The following is a 22,498-nucleotide window of genomic DNA, read 5'->3' on the forward strand; positions in this document are numbered from 1 at the left end:
GGCCAAACTGTTCAACTGGCTCGTCCCCTTTAGTCCTCGCTAAAGGAGATGCAGCTACTTTTTCATTTAGCCCCGTTTTACAGATGAGGCAACCGAGGCACAACTAGGTTCAGTAACTTGTCCAAAGTCGCACAGCCAGTAAATCGTGGGGCTGGATGAGAACCCAGCCTTGGACAAGTGACCCCCTCTGACCTAAGCCTCAGTCTCCCCTCTGAGAAAAGAGATCAGGATTGGCCCGTCCCCTGGGGCAGTGAGAGGGGCATACAAGATTGGAAAGCATATGGTAGATGCTCATTAAAAAGAGCTGTCATTGTGATACACACACGAATGGTTCCAGGTGCCTCGGCCCATGTGTGGGCACCAGGGTGGGCCGCGGTGGGCGCCCAGAAGGTCCGGAAAGCCCCGTGTTTCCAGAGAATGCTCCGGGCTTGCCAATCTCAGCTCCTTCCTTCCAGCATGTAGCCGAAGGCCTTGCTCATCGATTCTGCTTTCAATTTTGTTTCTTCCTAAAGCCACACACAGGAGTTTCGTTTTCTTTTTCACCAGAAAGCCGATCGGGGTGACTAGGCCTGTTTCTGGAGTGTGGACAGCAAACACCCAGCCAGCTGACGTGTCATCCCTTCGCAGCTGCGGATGCACCGAGTTCAGCCACGCAAGCACCCCTCGCCTCGACCCGGCCCCTCCTCTCCGAGCCCCCGTGCGGGGGCCTCCCGCGCTGTCCCCAGGTCTCCGGGCGTCTCGAGGCGGCCACCAGCATGGCCCAGGCCCCCGAGGACCCTGGAGAAACAGGTACTTTCTTCCTTCTAAGGCATAGTGGGGGTTCCCAGTGGGACTTTTACTTCTCTTTCTGGCTCCTTTCCTTGGCCGGATCACAGCAACGGTAGCCGACCACAAATCCCTAAGCGCAGGGGTCAGGAGAGAAGAGGCGGGCCCAGGGACCGGTCGGGGAGGACCTGCTCTGCCCCGGTTAGTACTGTCTGCACGCATTTCAGGAGCCCTCAGGGGCCAGCGCTGTGAAGTTTGCATTTCATACAGGAGATCGTTGTGTCCGGCCACCACAGCCGACACTGGGCTCTGAACTCGTGTTCATTTTAAGAAATAACGAGTTGCTTTGAGAAGAGGTGTCCGGGGACACCTGTGGTCCCCTTCTTCCTCAGATACCCCTTCACTCCTGCAAGAACAGACCAAGGAACCGCATGCTGAGCAAGTGCTGTGTGCTAAAGGGCTTGTGGGCTGTGGGCTGTGGGTGGTTTTTCGTTTTGTTATCATTAGCTCATTTACTCCTCACTACAATCTTGGAGGTAGCTGCCCTTTTTTTTTTTTTTTTAATTTAAAAACTTTTTTTTTTTTTTACATTTATTTATTTTTGAGAGACAGAGAGAGACAGGAGCATGAGCAGGGGAGGGGCAGGGAGAGAAGGAGACACAGAATCCGAAGCCGGCTCCGGGCTCCGAGCCGTCCGCACAGAGCCCAAGGCGGGCTTGAACCCGCGAGCCGTGAGATCGTGACCTGAGCCGAAGTCGGACGCTTCACTGACTGAGCCACCCAGGCGCCCCTGGGTAGCTGCTCTTATCCCCACTTTGCAGATGGAAAAAGTGAGGCACAGAGAGGCCACATAGCCAGCGGATCACAGAGCTGGGGCTCAAACCCAGGAAACCAGCCGTCAGGGCACCAAAAAGAAGAAAAGCGGTGTGCTGGGGAGGGGTGCCACCACGGTGCAGCCCAGGGCCGGGGCTGGTTTCCAGGTTTCTGTTGTATGTCCCCCCCGGGGACACACACGTACTCACCACTCAGTAGCTGCACTTAACTTCTCCCTTCCAGGTTTATCTTTCCTTACCAACTTGTCACTTACACCTCATCCGTTTTGCAACTTCCCATGTACAGATTCACCAGCCGGAAGGCCCAGCACAAGAGGCCAGCCAGCCCTACGGACTTGGCCTTCACTTTGACCTGCTTGGGGTGGAAGTGGAGGGAGGCGAGGAGGCCTACCCAGGGGCAGGCTTTTCAAGAATCAGAACTCTTTTCAAGACAAGGCAGAGTCAGGCTTGCTGTTGACTGGCTGGGGCTCTCCGGCCGCTGGAGGCAGAACTTGGCAGGTGAAGGGGGTGGGGGGTGTCCCCAGGTGTCCCGACTGCACTTCACCTGCGGCCGGCAAGGACGGACGTGTCTGATCACAGGGCAAGCCTCACGGCCCAGCTGCGGAGGCAGCAAATGCATCACCCCTTCCCCGACCAGTGTTGCCACCAAGGAACCCAGGAAAAACCCAGAAGGCAGATGGGGCTGTTGCAAAGGGCCCCCGGGTCTTCCCTGGGAGAGTCTTGCTTTGCATTTCTCTTGGGCACTTGGGGGACAGATGTTTCCTGGCAAAAGCTGAGGCTGCCGCCCACAGGGCTCCCTCCAGCTCGCCGGGCACTGCGTGTGCCCTGCTTTCCTCTGCCCACAGAGCTACCGGCCTGGGTTTGTGGGAGCCTGTCTGAAAGCAACAGGGGCCATTCAGAGCCCCTGGGGTTCTGCTTAGGGTCGTTAAGCTCAGGAGGGGAAACAGAGACCCGGGAGGGATCTGCCCGTGCCCTGCCCTGGGTCCTCTGGGCGGACACTTGTCCCAGCGGTGGGTGGAGCCACTGGGTCACTCGTTTATTCAAATGCTGTTTCCCGAGCACCTGCTGTGTGCCCGGTGCTGTGCTGGACACCAGAGGTGCTACAGTGGACCAGCAATCACAGCAGGGGGTCCCCGGAGCCATTCTGCAAGGGCCCCACCCGCATACACAGCACCCCACTCCCCCGGGCATCCAGGACGGCTCCCCACAAGAGATGGTGTTTGAGCGAGACCCGGAGGCTGAGTGGATGTTGGGGGGCGTAGAGAGGCGGGAGGGTGTTTCTGGCAGAGGGGGCATTACGTGCAAAGGCCCGGGGGTGAGTAAGCTGGAAAGAGCACGAGGGCTGTCGAGGGAAGGGTCCGGCTGCCGGTGGTGGGATTGCCGTCCTCCGGGAGACGGGGGTGAGGGATGGGCGGCGGTGGGGGGGCACAGAGGGAGACAAGGGATTCGAGAGAGCGGGGAACAGTGTTTCTAGGCCTCTCTGGACCTGGGCTTTGGGGAGAAAGATCCGTTTCCGAGTGTCTTTAGCTTTCTGGCTTGGATGACCACCACCACTGACGTGGACAGGGGAGCCCCCGAGGACGGACAGAGGGCGCAGGGGGGCGACGACAACAGGCCTCCCAGGAGGGACTTTGCCTCCCTCCCCGCTTCTTCCTGCTCCTCTGCCCTCAATCTACCCCACCCTGCCACCTTCCGCTCCCCTGTGCTCTGAGGATGTCTGAGGGCTGAGTGCTCCCCTCCCCCCCCACCCCGCCCCTTGCCCTCAAGCGCCCGCACCAGGCAGAGGATGTTCAGAAGGCTGGGGTGCCTCCTCTGGCCATCAGCCTGTCTGGCCAAGGTCCTTTCTTTCTTTCTTTCTTTCTTTCTTTCTTTCTTTCTTTCCTTTCTTTTAATTATTTTTTAATGTTTATTTTTGAGAGAGAGAGAGAGAGAGAGGGAACACACGAGCAGGGGAGGGGCAGAGAGAGAGGGAGACACAGAATCCAAAGCAGACTCCAGGGCCTGGGCCATCAGCACAGAGCCCGACGCAGGGCTCGGACTCACAGACTGTGAGATCGTGACCTGAGCCGAAGTCGGACGCTTACCTGACTGAGCCACTCAAGTGCCCCTGGCCAAGGTCATTTCTGAGCAGCCCATCTGCCCGTCACCGAACAGAGGTGTTGTTAGTGAATGTCTGCTCGGGTCTCCGCCCCTCCCTCTGCCCTGGACCCCTCGCACGGGGACCGCCCCCCGCCCCGAGCTTCCGGCCCCGGCTTGATCCAAGGGAGGCTCCGTTCTCTCTCTGCCCCCCTCTCCTTCTCCCAGACCTCGAGCAGAGGATCCTGCGGGTGCTGAGGGACGCTGGCTCCCCTGTGAAGTCTGTCCAGCTGGCAAAGGAATGCCAAGTGCCCAAGAAGAAGCTCAACCAAGTCCTCTACCGGATGGAGAAGGAGTCGAAAGTCTCCCTGGCGGGCCTGGCGATGTGGCGCCTGGGCGAGGGAGGGACCGGAGAAGTGGTCCCCACAGAGCCGGCCCAGCTCAGCCAGGGTAACCTGCCCCCCGGGGGTCGGGGTGGGCCCAGCGCGAGCAGTCCCGGCAGCGGACGAGCGAGGTCCGGGCCTGGGTTCAAATACGGGCCCTGCCCCTCGAAGGTGCGTGGCATCCCCTGGCCGTGCCTTGATTTCCTTTTCGGACCACCGGACGTGACAGCAGGCCTGGGGTCGCCAGGGGGCGAGGCGGAAAGGGCCCAGCCTCCTGACTGCGCGCGGCAGGCACTCAGCAGAACCTGAATAGTGACGATATGGGCACGACGACGATAAGAATAGAATAGACTTAGCTCCTCCGTAGTTCTGCAGGGCAGAGACCAACAGGGCCGGCTTTCATCAGGCGCCCACAGCGGCTGACGGTGGAGACGGGGGGAGGGCACGCCTGCTCTCCGCCCAGAGAGCTGGGTCGGCCGAGGAGAGGCAGGGCGGGTCTGGAGGCAGACTTGTTCGGCCCTGGACGCGGAGGCCGGCTCTCCCTCGTGCGGAGGCCGCCTTGGCCCCATGGAGTCCCCGTCCCCTCTCCTGCCCTTCCACCCCCACCCACCTTTCTTTCTCCAGCGGCGAGGCCCCAGCAGGACGCAGCCGCGGTTCCAGAGGAACCTGGCCCTCAGCTCAGCGAACAGCGTAAGCACCCCCATTTCCTTTCAGCTGCCGGGCCCCGGGGCCCCTGACCCCGACCCTCCTGGGCCCCTCGAGATGTTACTCGTGCCCCACCCACCAAGGGGTCCCCACACAGTATCCGGGGGGGAGGTTCAGCCCGCACAGCGGAGGACGCGCGTGGCCAAGGCGCCATCTCTCCGATCAGTGGCCGACATCCACTGCCCGTCGGCCCCCGAGCCACAGAACGACCTCCGTGCTGTGATATTACCACGTCCTGCAGGCGGGGAAACTGGGCACAGGGGGTCCGGGGCTCCCCCACGTCTGCACAGCCAGCAGACAGTGAAGCAGACAGATTCAAGCTCCGGGGTCCCCCTTAACCACCCACGGCCCTGCCTCGCAGAGAAAGCCATCTATAGGTTTCTGGAAGGCGCTGGGCCCTGTAAGGCCCTGATCATCGCCCGGGCCCTGGGAATGAAGACAGCAAAAGAAGTCAACCCACACTTGTATGATATGAGAAAGAGGCACCTTCTGAGTCTTGATGAGAAATCAAGTCTATGGTCGATTTATCGACCAGGTAGGTCCCCAGGTAGGTGGGGCAGGGTGGTGGAGAGAGAGCGTAACATCCGACGCTTGGTCCTTGCCTGGGCGCCCTGCCAGCCCCACCTTCCTCGCCAGACCTTCACAGAGGCTTGCAGGGGTCCTGCGGATGGATCACTAGAAGGGGGCGCCAGGAGGGCGGGTGTGCTGGTGGGAGTGACCAAGGAGGGCTTCCTGGAGGAGTGGCCCGAGGTTGCAGCTGCAGAAAGCAAGGGGCCAGGAAAGGAGGAGGCCCGCTCCTAACTGTCTCAGCCCCGGGATGTGGGGCTCACCCTGAGTTTGCTAACAGTTTTCTCTCAGCATTTTGCCCAACGTGCAGTTTCGAAGCTCCTGGAAGGGAAGGCTGGGCTCAGACACCCACAGGGTGGGGGCCCGGGTGACCCCTCCACCAGGTGCGGTGGGCGCGGGGCCCTGCGTTCGGGGTCCACGAGGACGTTCTAATTTCTCTTACCATCAGAAGAAAAGATGAATATTGTAATAATAATAAATGGTTAATCACGACCCCAGCTTAGATTATATTTGTCTCTCATCCCAACACAGTCGCGAAATGTATTTTTGAATATTTTTTATGGAGAAAGGGACCCACAGAGCCACAAGAGCTCAGGGGCCACAAAGGTGGGACGTGACCCTGTGTGCGGAGGTGGCAGAGGCCCCGGCAGGTGCCCACCTGGCCCCCATGGGACTGACACCCAGCTCACGGCCCCCAAAGGGGGTCTCAGCGTCCCTGGCACGGTCGCATGTGACAGGGCCAGATCTTAAACACTGGTGAAAACTCTGAATTCTTAAAAATGTCCGGTGAGCCAAACAAAGCTCATCCAGTGGCCAGAAACAGCCCGTGGATGGCCACCTTGCGGCCTTCTCTAAAGGGAGAGGGGTCCTGGGGTTCAGGGGACGCCCGCAGAGGAGGAGGTGAGCAGTGAGGCTCCCAGAAGCCTCCTAAGGTCGGCAGAAGACGCACAGGTAGGGTGACCCGCTGTGGTGACGTCCAAGCAAGGCTCATCTGAGACCCCTGCGGGGCTTGTTAAACACGACGGCTCCTGGCTCCCACCTTGGACCTACTGACTCGGGACCCCCGGGGGGTGGGGGACGTGGGGGAACCTGTGTTTTAACAAGCTCCACAGCGGATTTTGTTGCGGCCATCGGTATTTGGAACCCCCGGAGAGGTGCAGAGGGCTTGGGTGGAATATTATTTTGCAGATTGTGGAGGAAGAAGCGAGTCCCCCGCGATTATTTACCAGCAAAATCCAATCAACATGATCTGTCAGAATGGACCAAATAACTATATTTCCATTGAGAACTCGGAAGACATCCAGATTGGACATGGGAACGTCATAGTGAAGCCAACCGCCTCTGGGGAGAATGGTGAGTCCTCTCAGAGGCACTCTCAGAGGGACCCGTAGGGGCACCTACTCCCTCTGGGTGGGGGCCGAGAGGGGGACATTCAGCCTTTTTTATTTTTTAATTTTTTTTAATGTTTATTTATTATTGAGAGACAGAGAGAGCATGAGCGGGGGAGGGGCAGAGAGAGAGGGAGACACAGGCTCCAGGCACAGAGCCCGACATGGGGCTCGAACCCCTAAACCACGAGATCATGACCTGAGCTGAAGTCGGACGCTTCACCGACTGAGCCACCCAGGCGCCCCCCAGGACATTCAACCTTTGAGGAGAAAGGGCAGCTTTCACATCTCCAAGGTCATCCCTTATGGCCTTCCTGATCATGAGGAAGTCTTCCTGCACACCTGGATCAAACCTCTCCTGCTCTCCCTTCATCCCGATAACCTTTTGCCTCCGTTTCAATGGGATCTGATATTTTTCGATGAGACATAGCTTGGTTCACTCTCCTCCAGTAGAATGGCACAAGGGGTCATTGTAGTATTTTGTTTGTTCTAAGACACCCTTTCCCCCCACATTATAACGGCTTAGAAACTGGGATGCACCTGGCCAGTGGTGTCCTAGTTTTGATAAAATACAATCCCGCAGAAGAGTGTTTATTCCATGCCAGGCCCTGGGGTGAGAGGGGACGGGGCCACCTCTCGGACCAGCCGTGGAACACGAGGGACAGCATTAGCCCGAAAGCTGGAATACTCCCTGTGACCTCAAGACAGCCTTTCCCTACCCTGGGCCTTGGTTTCCCCAACTGTGAAATGAGGAACTTTGTTTTAGAATCTGGATCAATGGTTCCCCAACCTTAGTCCTCCCAGTTTGGGCCATGCCCGTGTCGGATTATTTTCTTCATGTTGTTAAATGGTTTCCCTTTTTATCTACTCAAATTTATTTTATGATTTTATCTTAAATCTTTTAAAAAATGTTTAGTTTTGAGAGAGAGACAGACAGACAGACAAAGGATCCAAAGTGGGCTCTGTGCTGACAGCAGAGAGCCCGAAGCGGGGCTCGAACTCAAGAGCCGTGAGGTCGGGACCTGAGCCGAAGTCGGACGCTCAACCGACTGAGCCACCCAGGCGCCCCACTCGAATTTATTCTAAAGTGAACTTTTATAGCACTACTTGAAGTTAAAAACCAGGCGATTTACCATGAAAATAAATGAGAAAATAAAGTAATGTCAGGGCTCTAAAAGCTCAGTGTTGAGGGGGCGTTAAAGATATGCCAGCACCTGAGGACACCTGCCCTGGTGGGGTCAGAGGGTGGAGGGCACTAGGAGGCAGAGGCTGTGCTCACTGACTGGGTTTTCGAGTGCCCCGGTGACGCGAGGCCCCAGTCATAAAAACCCGGGGACCCCCACACTGACTGTTCTGCTGGGCCCCCCTGCTCTCCATCAATAGCCTGAAATGCTCATTCCCAGTCTGGCAGCGGCCACAAAGAATTCAGAGGCCTGTCTTCTCCGTCCAGCCAGGACTTTGTATGTATGTGTGTTAGGGAGGTGTGGGCAGAGGGTGGGCGTCAGAGGTCATGTTGCTGTGTCCCCTGCTAGGTTCCGTGGCTCCCCTCCACCTCCCTCCAATGGCACCAGCTGATCCCCCGACGCAGAGTTCCCCGGCTGCAGCCTGGGCGCCCCAGGACATCCACTTGGAGAAGTCTGTGCTCAGACGGGTGCTGCTGGGACATGGCAACAAGATGAGCCTTACCAGTGCCCCGGCCGAAGGCCCGGCTGCCTGCAGCCCCTCCGGCAGCCCCCCAGGTAACCCATCCCGCCCCCACCCCACCCCATTCAGCCCCTCGCTGCACGGAACATGAGCCAGTCTTTGCGGGGAGAGAGGCATGATGGGAAACTCCTTTCCTTCCACCAGGAGGCTGTCCCACAGAGTAGAGCAGGTGGGGTTTTTAGAGCTCGCACTCAGGATCCCATTCCCCACCACCACCCCCGCTCAGGAAACCTCAGTTTCTTCATCTGTACAACAGACACAGGGCAGCAGAGGCCAGACCAGCTGAGGCAGAGTCAGAGGAGATGGCCAGACTGGAATGGCATCTAAGGAGGGTAGACAGGAGTCATCTGAGTACCAGATGCCCTACTAAGCACTGTCGATGGTGACCAGAGAGCCCAGGCTAAGTCGTCCCCAGCCCTGGTAGTCCAGAGACAGGCCAGGGATGAAAGACAGCAAAGAGGCCAGGGAACACCAGGAGGAGAGTTTCCAGAAGTGGGCAGGCCGATGAGGTCGGGGAGCTCCGTGGGGACCGGCAGCAGCGGTCGGTGGTGACCTGAGGACACAGAGGAGGTGGGAGTAGGAGGGGAGACTGTGAGCAAGTCTTGTCCAAAGTTTGGATAGGAAAGGGGCCAGGTGAGGGCTGGGGGAGGCTGGGGACAGGCTATGGTTGCATGAAGGTTTTAACCAAAGGTGGAGGCGGCATTCCGGAGCTGTGGGGAAGCCAGCAGCAGAGACGGGAGCAGGCGGCAGGAGGGGGCGGTGGCCGAGTCCCAGGGGAAGGGTGCAGGTGGCACCTGGGGGGCAGTGACCGCCAGCAGTCCAGGCTGTGTGCAGAGGCACCGAGGGAGGCAGGGTCTCTGCTGTGGACCAAGCCTGGTCTGGCCCACCAGGGGGACCTTCAGGGAGGCGAGCGGGCCAGGGAGGACTTGAAAGCCAGGCTGGGGGGTCAGGGTTCGGGGGCCACCATCCAGCTGCTTGTACAGCCCTCCTGACATCTCTGTCTCTGACTGACCCACAGTCTCTGCCACCACTGTTGGCTCAGGAGCTTCGTTCAAAATTCCAGGGTCCAAACCAGGACCTGACTGCAAGATCCAGAGAGTCCACATCAGTTCATGCTTCCTTGAGGACACTGCCATTGGCAACGGCAACAGAATGACTGTCATCTCAGGGACAGCTGGTCCAGGAGGAGTTGCAGAGCCTGAGGACAGCAGAAGGGGCCCTGAGGAGCTGGACAAGGATGCAGGTGAGCCTGGGACAAGGTGGGCCCTGTGTTCTCTCTCTCTCTTTCTCTCATCCATCCATCCACCCACCCACCCACGTACCCACCCATCCTCTACCCATCTCTCCATCCCCCCATCCACTCACCCATCCATTTACCCATCCATCCATCCATCCATCCACCCACCCACCCATCCACCCACCCACCTATCCATCCATCCATCCATCCATCTATCTATCTATCTATCCACCCACACATCCACCCACCCATCCATCTACCCACCCACCCATCCACTCATCCACCCATCCATCATCCATCCATCCACCCACCCACCCACCCACCTATCCACCCACCCACCCATCTGTCCATCCATCCATCCACCCATCCACCCACCCACCTATCTATCCATCCATCCACCCACCCACCCACCCACCTATCCACCCACCCATCCATCTGTCCATCCATCCATCCACCCACCCACCTATCCATCCATCCACCCATCTGTTCATCCATCCATCCATCCATTCATCTATCCATCCACCCACCCACCCACCCATCTGTCCATCCATCCATCCACCCATCCACCCACCCAACTATCCATCCATCCACCCATCTATCCATCCACCCACCCACCCACCCATCTGTCCATCCATCCATCCACCCACCCACCCACCCACCTGTCCGTCCATCCATCATCCACCTATCCATCCACCCACCCATCCATCTACCCATCCATCCTTCAATCATCCACCCACACCCATCCATCTCATGCATCCATCCATCCATCCACTCATCTGTCCATCCATCCATCCATCCATCCATCATCCACCTATCCACCCACACACCCATCCATCTCATCCGTCCATCCATCCACAGTCATTCTCAAGTCTCCCATTTCCTGATGTCTGGAAGGCAGTAGAGGTCATAGCAGAGAGCAGCTCTGGAATCAGTGTATGGAGTGAAATCTTTTTAGCCAAGCGACCTAGCCCAGCACTTAGCTCTGAGCCTGTTTCCCATCTGTGACATGAGGATGGTAATTGCCTGTGGCTTCTGGTTGTGGCGAGCACTGGGTGGGCTCTGTAGGCAAAGCCTCAGCCCTGTGCCTGGCCCTGCACGTGCCTTCAGGCAGCGTCCAATATCATTACCATTGGTGTCATGTTAGGCCTCATGGGAAGCACTGGGGCGCCACAGTGAGTGAAGCTCTGTCTCAGAGAGAGGTTAACCTCTCCCTGCAGGGTGGTCGCCACCTGCTGGAGGCTCAGCACACGTGCAAGGTTGCGGGGGGGCAGGGGGGCGTCCTGGCTGGTGGGAGGCACAGACAGACCCTGGTTTCTTCCACCTCGGTGCTGTCCTTGTCTGCGGGCAGAGGGGCTATAGAGGGCCAGCCATTCCCCTTCGACCAAGCACACCCACGCTCCTGGTCTCAGTCCGACGGCCTGCCCTTGGCCTCACGAGGGGCTGGGAGATGTCACCTGCGCCCCGCTGAGACTCAGAGGAGGGGGCTCCACGGCGAACAGGACGACAGGGCTGCAGTTAGCCGCCTAGCCACAGCTCCGGCCCCGGTTGTGGGGCCAGGTGACTTCAACTCTGCTGCACAGGCAGGAGCAAGGTGGTGGCAGCAGGGGGAGGGTGTCCCAGTCTGGGGACGAGCGTGGGCAACAGGTGAGAGCAGGATGGCGGGTGAACCAAAGCGTCAGTGTGACCCGTGCATGCTTCGTGGGGGGCAGAGGCCATAGCACAGCTCCAGGCCCCATGGAGACGTTGGCATTTCTTCAGGGCCACAGGAGCCACGAAGGAGCTCTGAGCAGGAGAGGGTATGGCAGGATTTCTGCCTTCAGTGTGAAGGAAGGATCGGGGGAGATTGCAGCTCCTGACTCTCTGGGATTGGGACCAAGGAGTCCTACTGTCCCTGTCGCGGTCGGAAACCCTAGACTGGCTGGTGACTGGTGCCCTGGCCGGCATCCACCTGCCCGGGGGGCATCTGTGCTGGATGCGAGAGGGTCCTGCCATCCTGATGGCCGGGACCTTGAGCTCCCAACAGGGAGGGGAGTCAGTAGGGAGAGGGCACCCTCTTCCTCACTTCCCGGAAACCTCCACAGAGGCACACAGGAGCCCCAGGGGTCGTGGACCACCCCCACGTGGTCTTAGGACTGGCCAAGACCCTCTCGATGGAAGGAAATTCAGCCCTCCGTGTTTGAAAAATTTTGTCCCTCCCCAAAGGCTAAGCAGTGGCGCTGACGAGGCCTTACTTACTCTGCACCCCTACCCACCCTCCTCACTGGCCTGAAGAAGGTCTAACTTGTCACTCAGGTGACGGGCAGGATCCCGTCCTGAGAAGTGTAACGTCTGGCAGGTTTTCCTTTTCTTGTGGGGGTGGGGGGGGATGGTTAATCACAGACCATCAGTGCCGTGGACTGTGGCGCCCTCTTTGGGGTGTCTGTGAGCTGAGGCACCTGCATGGGCCGTCAGCAGGGGCGTGGGGGGCTCTCGGCTGCCTGCCTGCCCGGCTCGCTGCTGTGACGCCCGGATGGGTGACATGATCTGGGGGCCCCGGTGCGACGTGGAAAAGTGAAGCTCCTTGTTCAACGTCCGAATCTCAAGACACAATGGAGCTTTTTTTTTTTTAATTTTTTTTAATCTTTATTTATTTTGAGAGAGAGAGAGACAGAGCACGAACGGGGGAGGGGCAGAGAGAGAGGGAGACACAGAAGCCGGAGCAGGCTCCGGGCTCCGAGCCATCAGCACAGAGCCCGACGCGGGGCTCGAACCCACGGACCGCGAGATCGTGACCTGAGCCGAAGTCGGACGCTCCACCGACGGAGCCACCCGGGCGCCCCAAGACACAATGGAGCTTTAACCTGAGTGAGCACAGGGTCCCTCTGAACGCAGGCCCAGGCCACGTGGCTGTGAAGCTGGCCCTCCTCGGAGCCTTCTGGAAGACAATCCCTCCTCTGTGCAGTACTCCTCGCTCGCTCAGGCCACTGGGTCTTTCCAAGAAATGATGCTGCAGCCGCCTGAAAGCTTCTTCCGTCTTTCCAGTGTTAGGAAGAAGCAACTCACTCCCTCATCCGGCAGTTCTGCCCCTGTCCCCGCTCTGAAACGCTCGCTCACCTGGACTTCCAGCCATGAGCAAACCAGATAAATAGTCCAGGAAGGACCGGAGACAGCTCACAAAGCAAGAGAGACGGTGGCACTGTGAGCAAACCAACAGTGAAACCCGGGGAGGGGCGGGCAGTGCCCTGGTCCCCAGCGAGCCAGATCGCTGCGGTTATTTGAGGTGAGGGGGCCCGGGTGTCCCTTTGGCAACAGTTTCTGTCTTCCCCAGGACCCCTCTCCGAAGGTGCGGAGCCCAGAAGGGAGTTCCCTCCGGACCCGGCTTCCTCCCTCAGCACCAACGTCTCGAAGCTCTTCCCCCATCTAGAAGCCGTGACTCTTGAAAGCAGGGATCCCCACAACGCCGAAGACGGCGGCCGGGTGGACAGAACCCCAGACGTGGCGTCCCAGGGGGAGGTCGCGCCCGGAGCAGACAGCCAGCCTCTCTCGGAAAGAGCAGGCGAACGCCAGTGAACCTCCGGTACTATGCTTTCTGGGCTCCGTAAGTGTCCTTTTCCGCCTTCTTGCCTCCTGACACGCGACCGGCAAGGGTCAGCGTTTGGGCTGGGCCTGGCCTGGGGCCGGGTCACCTCTGTCCCTACCACCACCTTAGCCTGCCTTCCATCATGGCTACCCACTCTCCTGTCACTCAAGACCTGACTTCCTCAAGGCCTGTTATGGCTGCCTGACCTCTTTCCAACTCGACCTTTCTAGAACTTCCCTACCTTGACTTGGATCTCTCGGCCCTTCTTAGCTGAACTTCCAGAAACCAGATCCCTGCCGTCCGGGCCCCAGTGGGAGTCACTGGCCAGCCCATGGGCCAGGTGACCTCTGCTGGCCAATCATCAAGGAATGTTTGTCTTACGCCAGCATGGTGCTCGCGGGTGGACGGGGTTCCCTTGGAAGGGCTGTGGGCGCAGTGGCATTTCCAGAACAAAGAAACGGAGTGGGGTTGGTTCAGAGGACACTCGCGGAGGGATGATGGGAGGAAGACAGAGAGGGATAGAAGAAGGTGGTGGTCAGCCGGGCAGGGCCATTGTGGACTCGTGTGCTCCACTCGTTACGCCCACGACATACACAGCTACACGTGCACTGCCCCTCCCAATGCCACGCCCGTACGTCTCTCTCTTTTGTGTTAACTCTACTGGACCATGACTGTCCAACGCCCAGGAGCCACGTCCCCTGGGGCTAGCATCCGCCTTGGTGGAGGAAGGGCTGGCTCATCACAGAGACTCAGTCAACGAGGTCACTGACCAGGGGTGCTTTGGTGGCTCGTCGGTTAAGCGTCCAACTCGATTTCGGCTCAGGGCATGATCTCAGGGTTTGTGGATTTGAGCCTTGCGTCGGGCTCTGCGCTGACGGCCTGGAGGCTGCTTCGGATTCTCTCTCTCCCTCTCTCTCTGCCCCTCCCCCACACACTCTCTCTTTCTCTGTCTCCTTCTCTCTCAAAATAAATATATATATATATTTTTTAATGTCACAGAACAAACCTTTATGCCTTTTCAACTTGGCTGGGAAGATCTTGAGTTCCTCAACACGTTGATCAGTGCCCGGACCAATATAGAGCACTTCTGGTATATCCCCTAAAGGGGACGCGTCCTAAGGCATTGTTTGAGCCCCTGGATCCAGCCATTCCTGAAGCAGGCTCTATCTTTGCTCCTGTCCATTAGATGAGCCCATGTGTCTGTCTCCTTAGTGTGGAAGTCCGCGCCAGGCGGATTTCAGTTTCCCAGTGTGGTATGTCCCTCTCACCTCTGCCGCCGCCTTTCCTTAGCTCTACGCTACGTAGCCAGCAGGTCTCGGCTGAGACGTGACCTCGTCCAGGAAAGCTTCCCAAGCTCTCATTCCAGCCTGTGTCTCTTCGCTGCCCCTGAGGCCTCCTGTGCTTCCCTGTCAAACCCGTGCCATTGCCTTGTTACTCGTCTGTCTCTCAAAACTCACTTTGTTGTAGATGACAGGAAGCTGGGACCCACTTCCCACAAAAGGGGATGTGCTGACTCTTCTCATGCAGACAAGGCCAAGCACGAATCTTGCTTCAGGAACGTCTCCGTCCCGGAAGGCAGACAATGTCTCCGGACGCAGCCTCCCTCTTTCCGTCTCTCTGCTCTGCTCTCCTCTGGGTTGGCAAAGATGGCCCCTTGGCAGCTCCTGGCCCCCACCCTGAGCACCGCTTTCCAATAGCCAAGGCCAGGGTGGATGGCTTTGGTCACGGGACCACCTCCCAGCTGAGGTCATTAGCCGGAGCGACGGGATGCTGTGATTGGCCGGCTGGTGTCACATGATCTATCCCTGGCACCAGGACGGGGGTCAGTCAGCCACCCCCAAGTCACCTGGCTTGAGGGCGTGGCCAGTGCTCTAAAGTCACAGAAAAGGGACAGGCACGGAGCTCAGAAGTCCACCGCATCTCCCCCGGCATCGGCCGGTGAATTCCCTGGGCACGGGGGCCTGGTCTCTCCCCTCTGCACCCCCGGTGAATGCTGGACAGACCCCCTTCCCTGTGCGCCATGCGGCCCGGCCCTGGGGCTGCCGGCGGAGGGCGACCCAGCCCTGACCGCGGTGAGCACTTCGCAGTTGGCGGGAGAGGCGGGCATCGCCATGGGTCCCGAGCAGGACTAAGCACAGGGGGGTGGGGGAGGGCGGAACCCTCCAACACACTGTCTGGAAGGTCCCCGAGGCTCCTGGGGGAGGAGAAACCCGTGAGCCCATTCTCCCACCCCTGGCGGAGCGAGGTCGGGTGGGGTGGGAATGACGTTCTAGGCGGGACCACGGGCGGGGCAGACGCCCGGGACAGGAACAAGGGACCTCGTGCAGAGCTCCATCGTGGGTTGGGTGCTGGAAAGCACGGTGCAAAGAAAACGTGCAGGAGGTTGGCTGGAGGGAACCAGGTGCCCGACCACGTGTACCTGGGACTTTGGGCTCGACCCTGATCGCTGTACAAGCCCCGCCCTACCTGTCTCCCAGGGACGACCTGGCGCCCCACGGGCTGGAATTGCCCGGCCTGCTGGGGGACAGTTCTCTCTGCCACCGTGTTGACCTGGGGCCCCCAGATCATTCCCCCCCGCCCCCGGGATATCCGCTTGGCCCACGTGCCACCGGGTCTAAGGGGCTGGAGATTGGCTTTGGCTCGCTGCTTCTGGAATCGTCTTTCGTCTGTGGCGAGCTGAAAACGGCTCGCCTCCAAGTTTGCCCCAGGTCTGTGGTTAACCAGGCCCTGTCAGCGGAGGATCCAGGATCCTCAGTCCGCACCGCCAGCCCCCGGCCGGAGCGCTCCGGTTCCTGCGAGATCTCCCCCTCTGTATAATTAATTCGCCGTGAACACGCTGACAAAGCACTGCCAGCGGTTAATGGGGGCTGGAGGTGAAGGTCAACGCTGGGCTCTTCAGGAGAGAAATTAACTAGCTACCATTAGCTAGCCGGGAATGATGAAGTCCCTGCAGCGCCCCGCCTTTTGTTCTCACCAGCCCTCCACCCACGCAGCCTCCCTTCCTCCCTGAGCTGGGCAGACAGAGTGCGCAGTCCCCAGACTTGAATGGGGGGCAGTCTGCTGCATGAGTCAGAGGTGGTCTTCCCGAACCACCGCAAACTGCTCACAAATGCAATTCTGTTTTCTCGCCCAGCTTCCCTACTTGTCTCGGGATGAGCCCAGGTGGGACCCCTCACCTGGGGGGCGTTAGCCGACAGCCAAGGTGGGGGACTCTGAGCAGCCAGCAGTCTAGGGAGTCGTTCGGGAGCATCTTGGCTGTGACAGAAACGTGGCTCACCTAGACCCACCAAAGAATCTGTTTGCTCGTGCCACAGGGAAATCAAGAGGAATGGCTAGATCCAGGGACTCAAGCATTACACTCAGGCCTCTCCCTCTCTCTCCGTCTCTCCGAGAGACTCTCTTCATGTGTCTGCCCGCTGCTCAAGGCTTAGGGCCTGCGAGTTTGGCAACTCCAGCAGAAAAGGGATTCTTCAAGCCAGATACTGAGGGTAGGATGTCCCGGAGAGGGTTCGGATTGGTCAAGCACCGGTAACTGGCCTGGGGCGGCTTGTTCAGTGGAGCCCACGCCCCGGGGCGGAGCCTTCCAGATTCTGAGTCAGAAGGTTAGCCAATTGCCCAAGGTTAGGAGGTTAGACAATTGCCCAAGAGGTAGAGACGGGATTTGACCCCAGGCCCCTGGGCTCCTAAGCCAGTGCTCTGACACCTGCTCCTGGAGAAGCAGTTTGGGCCACAGCCACCGCCTGGCTCTCACCACCTGGCTTCACTTTTTGTGACATGGGATTCCCTCCCTCTCTTCCCCACCCCCACCTGGGACCCTGTGGCTTTTGTTGCCCTCAGTGGGCTCTCCACAAGCTGCTGGAGGGGGGACGGAGGTCTGGCTGCTACCCATCTGGGCCTTGAAGCCCCCAGAAGGCCCGGCATCATCTGGGAGCAGTACAGCCAGGCCCGTCTCCCGGTGGGAGGTGCTGGGGTGCACAGACACAATCTGGAACGGAGGCCCTCCCTGTCTGTGCGACCTCGCCCTCAGGTGCCCCTGTAACGGCCCAGAGCCTCAGCCTTCTCCTCTGCAGAATGGGCCGGGGAGGCAATCGAGGCACGTTTGCTAGAGGGTCAGACGAGATGGTGCTGAGTCACAGCCAGCCGGGCCACACGCGCACGAAACTCAGCACGGATGGTTCCCCCTCAGGGCCCGTGTCACCCACATCTCCCCTCTGCCAGGGACACGTGGCAAAAGTCTGCAGACACGTTTGGTTGTCCCAGAGACAGAGGGTGGGGTGGTTTCTTGTTACTGCTGTAACAAATCACCATGAAGGGGTTCAAAAGAACCCAGGCTTCCTCTCCGACAGGGCGGAGGGCCAGAAGTCCCGCACGGGCTCCGCTGACAGGTCAGGGTGTCGCAGGGCGGCTCCCTCTGGAGGCTCCAGGGAGAATCCGTCTCCCGGCCTTTCCGGCTTCCCAAGGCCACTTGCGTTCCCTGCTCATGGCCCGTCCTCCACCCCCGACTCAAGCATCATCGCACCTTCCGCTCTCCCTCTCTTTCTCACCCTCCGTCCTCCTCTAAGGACCCTTGGGATGCCACAGGCCCCACCTGACAAGCCGGGACCATCCCCTCCCCCCATCTGCGCGAGGTCTGCTTCACGGGGTCGCAGCTTCTGGGGATTAGGGCAGGGACATCACTGGGGGGCATCATGCAGCCCCTCCCCCCACAACAAAGAGCCACCAAGCCCCAAAGGCATGCGGAGCCACCCCGAGAAAGCCTGCCATAGGTGACATTGTTGTTTCCATCATTAACATCATGAAGACCGAACCATGAGTGGGGTGTGGCATTGCGGTGCTAGGAGTACCCTGAGTGTAACCTCAGGTAAACCCTGGCAACTCTGGGCCTCGGTTTTCTCCTCTGTAAAATGGGCAGAAATAAGGACAGCACCTTATCCACAGAGTTTATGCCGAGGTCTTACACTGTGACTCAGCTCAGGGCGCATCTAACAAATGCTGGTGTCCGGGCTCACCCCAGACCAACCCAGTGTCTGGGGCAGCGGTGGGGGGTGGGCAGGCATATTGTTAAAAGCTTGTCCCGTGGTCCCACAGAGCCCTCCCCTCCCCCCGACGCTGAGCTGTCCAGGGCTGACCCCAGGTGGGCACACCCAAGATACCAATGGGTCACGGCCGTAGTTGTGACCCCGGCAGCCCCCTCACCCAGCATCACGCTCTGTCCGGTCTCTGTGACAAGAGGGCATCTGGGAGGACAGGAGCCAGACCCCAGAGGGCCCAGCCGGCCTGCGCAGCAAAGCTGGTGCCCCGCTTTTCACAGCCTTGGGCCGAGCGCCCTCTGGTGGCCGCGAGCTGGCTGCAGCACGCGCTGGGCTCGGGAAGTGCCAGGGTCCCAGCTGGGGACCAGGCCAGGGGTGGTTATGCGGCCCCATTCCCTCCCCCAAAAGTGGCCAGACTCACAACGTTCTGCCTGCGACTCTGGGGGGGCTCACAGCGCCCTAAGCCCCTCTACAGGTCCCAGGTTAAATTCCTGCTCTGCCTTCTCATCAGGGTCTCCCTTCCCACTTAGGGCCCCAAAGTCAAAACCCCAGTGTCGGGCAAGGGCTGATGGTCTCTCGTGGGGAACGTTCCTGCAAGCTGGGACCCCTGGAAATCTCCAGCCCAGCTTCTGCAGGGGCCCCAGGGATCTCACCTGAGACCACGCCTGTGGCCTTGCAGCCCCGAGTCCCTACAACAGCTGCCTTTTCCAAATTCCCGCTCGTATGGACTCATTCAATCCTTCCGTGTCGTCCATGACGAAGGGGATTCTTACCCCTTTCACGTGGTAAAAACACTGAGGCACAGAGAGGTCAAGCTACTCTCCCAAGGTCACACAGCCCGGGAAGAGCCTGCTGGGATTTTAAACCTAGGAGGCAAAGTGAGTGAGGACAGCCCAGATGGGGGCGGAAGGAATCCTTCGTACATGGAGGGCCACATGACGCTTGGGAGGTGGGGAGGTGGGGCTGGGGGTGACAACCTCTCGGAGCACACAGCCCACAGGTCCTCACGTTCGCCCACCACGCAGGTGGACCCCCCCCCCCCCCCGCAACGCCACCGGGTCTATGTACAGGGCAGGGCTCAAGTGAACAAGCTCGGGGCCACCCTGGGGTCAAAGTTCAGCCCCACATGTCAGTGTGTAAAAGGGGATCCTCGTTCCTTCCTTTCAAATTCGTTTTCAGGATGACCTCAACATCTGGCTCACAGGAGACCCCGCGTCAGTGTTGCTCACTGCACATTTCTGAGCCACCCACACCTCGGAGCTCCCTCCCCACCTTGCCCTCCTAGATGGCTTCTTCCTTCTCTGACTCCTGGCATCGCCCCAGTTTTGCCTGACAGTCAGCTGGGCCAGGTCGGAATCGGGATCTGCCTGCCCCTGGCGATGCCTGTCCAGGCCTGGAGGACAGCAAGCCTCCTGCTCTGGGCCTGTAAGGCAGTGCTTTAAGAGGCCACATGTTTAACCCTGACGATGACCCCATGAAGTGGACAAACTGGGATTTTGCCCATTTTACAGATGAGCAAACTGAGGCTCAGAGGAGCAAGCTCACCGCCCAAGATTAAAGGCAGATCTGACTGGTCCCCTCTGTGCGTCCACTCCCTGAGTGTCCCTTACGGGCACTCAGGACCCTCTGACTCCAAAAGGATCCCGGGGCAGGTCACAGAATGGCTATGGAGCAGACATTGGGAGGCCGGGGTGGGCCCGGTCCCCAGCCCCAGGATGTTTGGCCCCCAAGGTGGGTTCCTCAAGACCCCCCTTCGCGTCACGGCACCAAAGACTCTGAAGGTTCGATCTGCCTCAAGGGAAGCAAAAGCAAAACCAAGAAATTCTGGAAAACTCACTCCAACCGCCCAGCAGGCCCGAGTCAGCCCCGGACCACTTCCAAAAGTATGCGCTGCTGCTCCGATCACGTGGTTCGAGAATGTTCCCTGACGCAGAACGAGATCCACACCCAGCGGCGCGTGGGGAACGAGCCCGGGGGCCACAGAGCTCCCTGTGGGGCGTGATTCACTTTTCCGATGAAAGAACGTGTCCCTGCAGGTGTGGGGCTGTGAGGTCCCAGGCGGTCGGTTTCTTTCGGCTTTTTCTGGATCTTCGACTTTATCTGCGGGGCACGTGTGCTAACTGGGTAGCCACAAACACCTACAAGAATGGAGATGATCGGTGAGGACGGGCCCCCCCTGTGGCCTGGACACTGTAGGCCGTGACCTGGGCCGTAGCCCTGCCCCTGGCCACCAGGTGGCGCTCCAGATCTACTTTTGCAAACGGAGCCCCAGCTGGGAACTAACTGGGCAGTGGGACAAGGGGTCACGGGGTTCCACTTCTCTGCCTCAGTTCAGCCCAGGACCCCTGGGGTGGGGGCTGGCGCTGGAGGTCCTTTCCAGGGCCGGAACTCTGCATTTTAAGACCCCCCTGTCCCTACCCTGTCTCTGTGGACCGTGTGGCTTTCCTCTGCCGAGCGGGGGTGACCACTCCGTTCATCTGTTGCCCCCTGCCCGGAACTGTGTGTCCTCGAAGTGACCTTTGGGTGCCTTTTTGTCCAGTCCCTACGGGGGTCACTGGGGTCTATCTGTCCTGGCCCAGGACCTTTGCACATGCTCTCCCTGCAGCTTCCTTTCCCTGTCTTTTCTGGCTGGCTCGTTTCCAGGGTCTCATTTCACAGGAATGAATGAATGAATGAACGAAGGAACTCCCACAGGGGACTGATGTCCAGTGGGGGCTGGAAACCTGGACGATTAGCCTGCCATTCAGACCCTTTCAAGATCTGGCTTCACCACTTGTCCTCACTGCCTTACACCTCGCCCCCCATTCGCTCCCCAGACCTGACCAGCCCAGAAACACCCCTTTCCAGCCTCTGGGCCTTAGCTTGGGCCGTGGCCTCCACGCAGATGCTCTCTCCTTTCAACTCTCACCGTTCGGGCCCCACCCAACCTCCACCTTCACCACGGAGGCTTCCTGGTCACGGTCCCTTCCCTGAGTCCACATTGACTTCTCTGTCCTATGAATTCCATGCCACAGTTTGTGGGGCCCTCCGCCTTCGGCCCAAGGCACTGGCTGTCTCCTCAAGTCGGGCCGTGCTGGGGCCCAGCCCGTACTGCCCATCCCCCGATGCCAGAGTGGAGTGTTCTGAGACCCCTTCCCCGAGGGCTGATGCCCGCTATAGTTGGTGGACTCTGTGACTCGCGTCGCACGAAGCCCGGGGGCCCAGAAACGAGAAGGAGCAGCTCCTGGCCCAGTGCCGCAGGGTAAATCGAGGCCTCCTGGTCCACTTGTCCTACAGGCAGAGGCTTTGCCCCAGAGCGGCCTCGGTGGTTCAGACCCTCCCCCAGGCTGTGCGGCTGTGGGCGAGTGTGCACCTTCTCTGTGCCCGGTTTCCCACCTGCCCCAGCCTCGCGGGTTGCCGTGGGGGGTCAGGGCACCCACAGCTGACGTTCTTGGATAGGCTGACGGACAGGTGAGAGTTGTTTGTTTGGCAGAGAAGGAAAAGCAGAGGGCGAGCTCCTGAGAGACACGTCGCTTCCCCAGCCCGTGTGCGGCATCCGGAGAGCCGGCGGGTGGGCGAGGGACCCCCTGAGCCCGGGGTTCCTGGTCCGTAACGGGGGGTCCTCGCCCCCCTGGCCTCACACCTGGGCAGAGGTGGGGCTTGGCTCACGGCTTGCTCCTTCCTCCGAACTGTGACAGCGGCTGTTCCCTCACCCTCCCTGCCCCCCCAACCCCCAGTCCCTGTGCCCATCCCGATGGTCCTGTCCCCTTCCTCATGTGAGAGGGGACTGTGATCCCCCTGGCGAGGCCCTCACAGCCAGGCTGCTTCTTCGACCCCCCAAAGACTGCACTCGGGCCCCCAAAAGATGGGGGTGCGCTGTGAACGTCTCACGGTCTTTGACTACTTCCCTTGGCCTCACTGCCAAGCGCCCCTCGCGTGGAGACAAGCACATGAAGTTGCGTGTGGACGGGCAGGCGGCTTTGGGCGGGGACTTCACTCCCTGCTGGGGTATTTACAAAGACCCAGGTCTCAGTCCACATGCTGACGTGGTGGCCAATGTCCCTGTGGGAGTCACCAGGTTAAGCATTGATTTTCCTGCCTGAGCTGGGGGCTGGCCCCTGCCCCTGCCCCTGCCCCTGCCCCGCCCTCTCCCTTGCTGACACTCCAGGCCCAGCCCCAACGTCCTCTCTGCCCTCAGCCCCCAGGCCCCGATCCCAGCCCCGCCCGCCTGCACACCCCAAGCGTGCCCCCCACCCTGAGCCCGCCCGACCC

General features: G+C 59.6%; 1 protein-coding gene across 5 annotated transcripts; it reads left to right on the plus strand.

The window, feature by feature from the left end:
• The first annotated feature begins 546 nt into the window (after positions 1-546).
• ZBP1 (Z-DNA binding protein 1) lies at positions 547-13,807 on the plus strand. 5 transcript variants are annotated; one of them, XR_003416326.2, is made up of 10 exons: positions 547-597; positions 639-789; positions 3,903-4,124; positions 4,682-4,747; positions 5,124-5,297; positions 6,518-6,682; positions 8,250-8,456; positions 9,440-9,664; positions 12,680-12,835; positions 12,966-13,088. XR_003416326.2 is itself a non-coding variant. In XM_027046652.2 (9 exons), exons 2-9 carry the CDS (start codon positions 756-758, stop codon positions 13,205-13,207), a joined length of 1,335 nt encoding a protein of 444 aa, XP_026902453.1. In that variant the 5' UTR covers positions 547-597; positions 639-755; the 3' UTR covers positions 13,208-13,807. The 5 variants fall into 5 exon arrangements, 4 of the variants coding, with proteins under 4 accessions (XP_026902453.1, XP_026902454.1, XP_026902455.1 ...); XM_027046652.2 differs by lacking the exon at positions 12,680-12,835 and having other exon boundaries at positions 12,966-13,807; XM_027046653.2 differs by lacking the exon at positions 12,680-12,835 and having other exon boundaries at positions 9,485-9,664; positions 12,966-13,807.
• The last annotated feature ends 8,691 nt before the right edge of the window (positions 13,808-22,498 follow it).

This window comes from Acinonyx jubatus, chromosome A3, assembly GCF_027475565.1.
Source record: "Acinonyx jubatus isolate Ajub_Pintada_27869175 chromosome A3, VMU_Ajub_asm_v1.0, whole genome shotgun sequence".
Taxonomy (NCBI): domain Eukaryota; kingdom Metazoa; phylum Chordata; class Mammalia; order Carnivora; family Felidae; genus Acinonyx; species Acinonyx jubatus.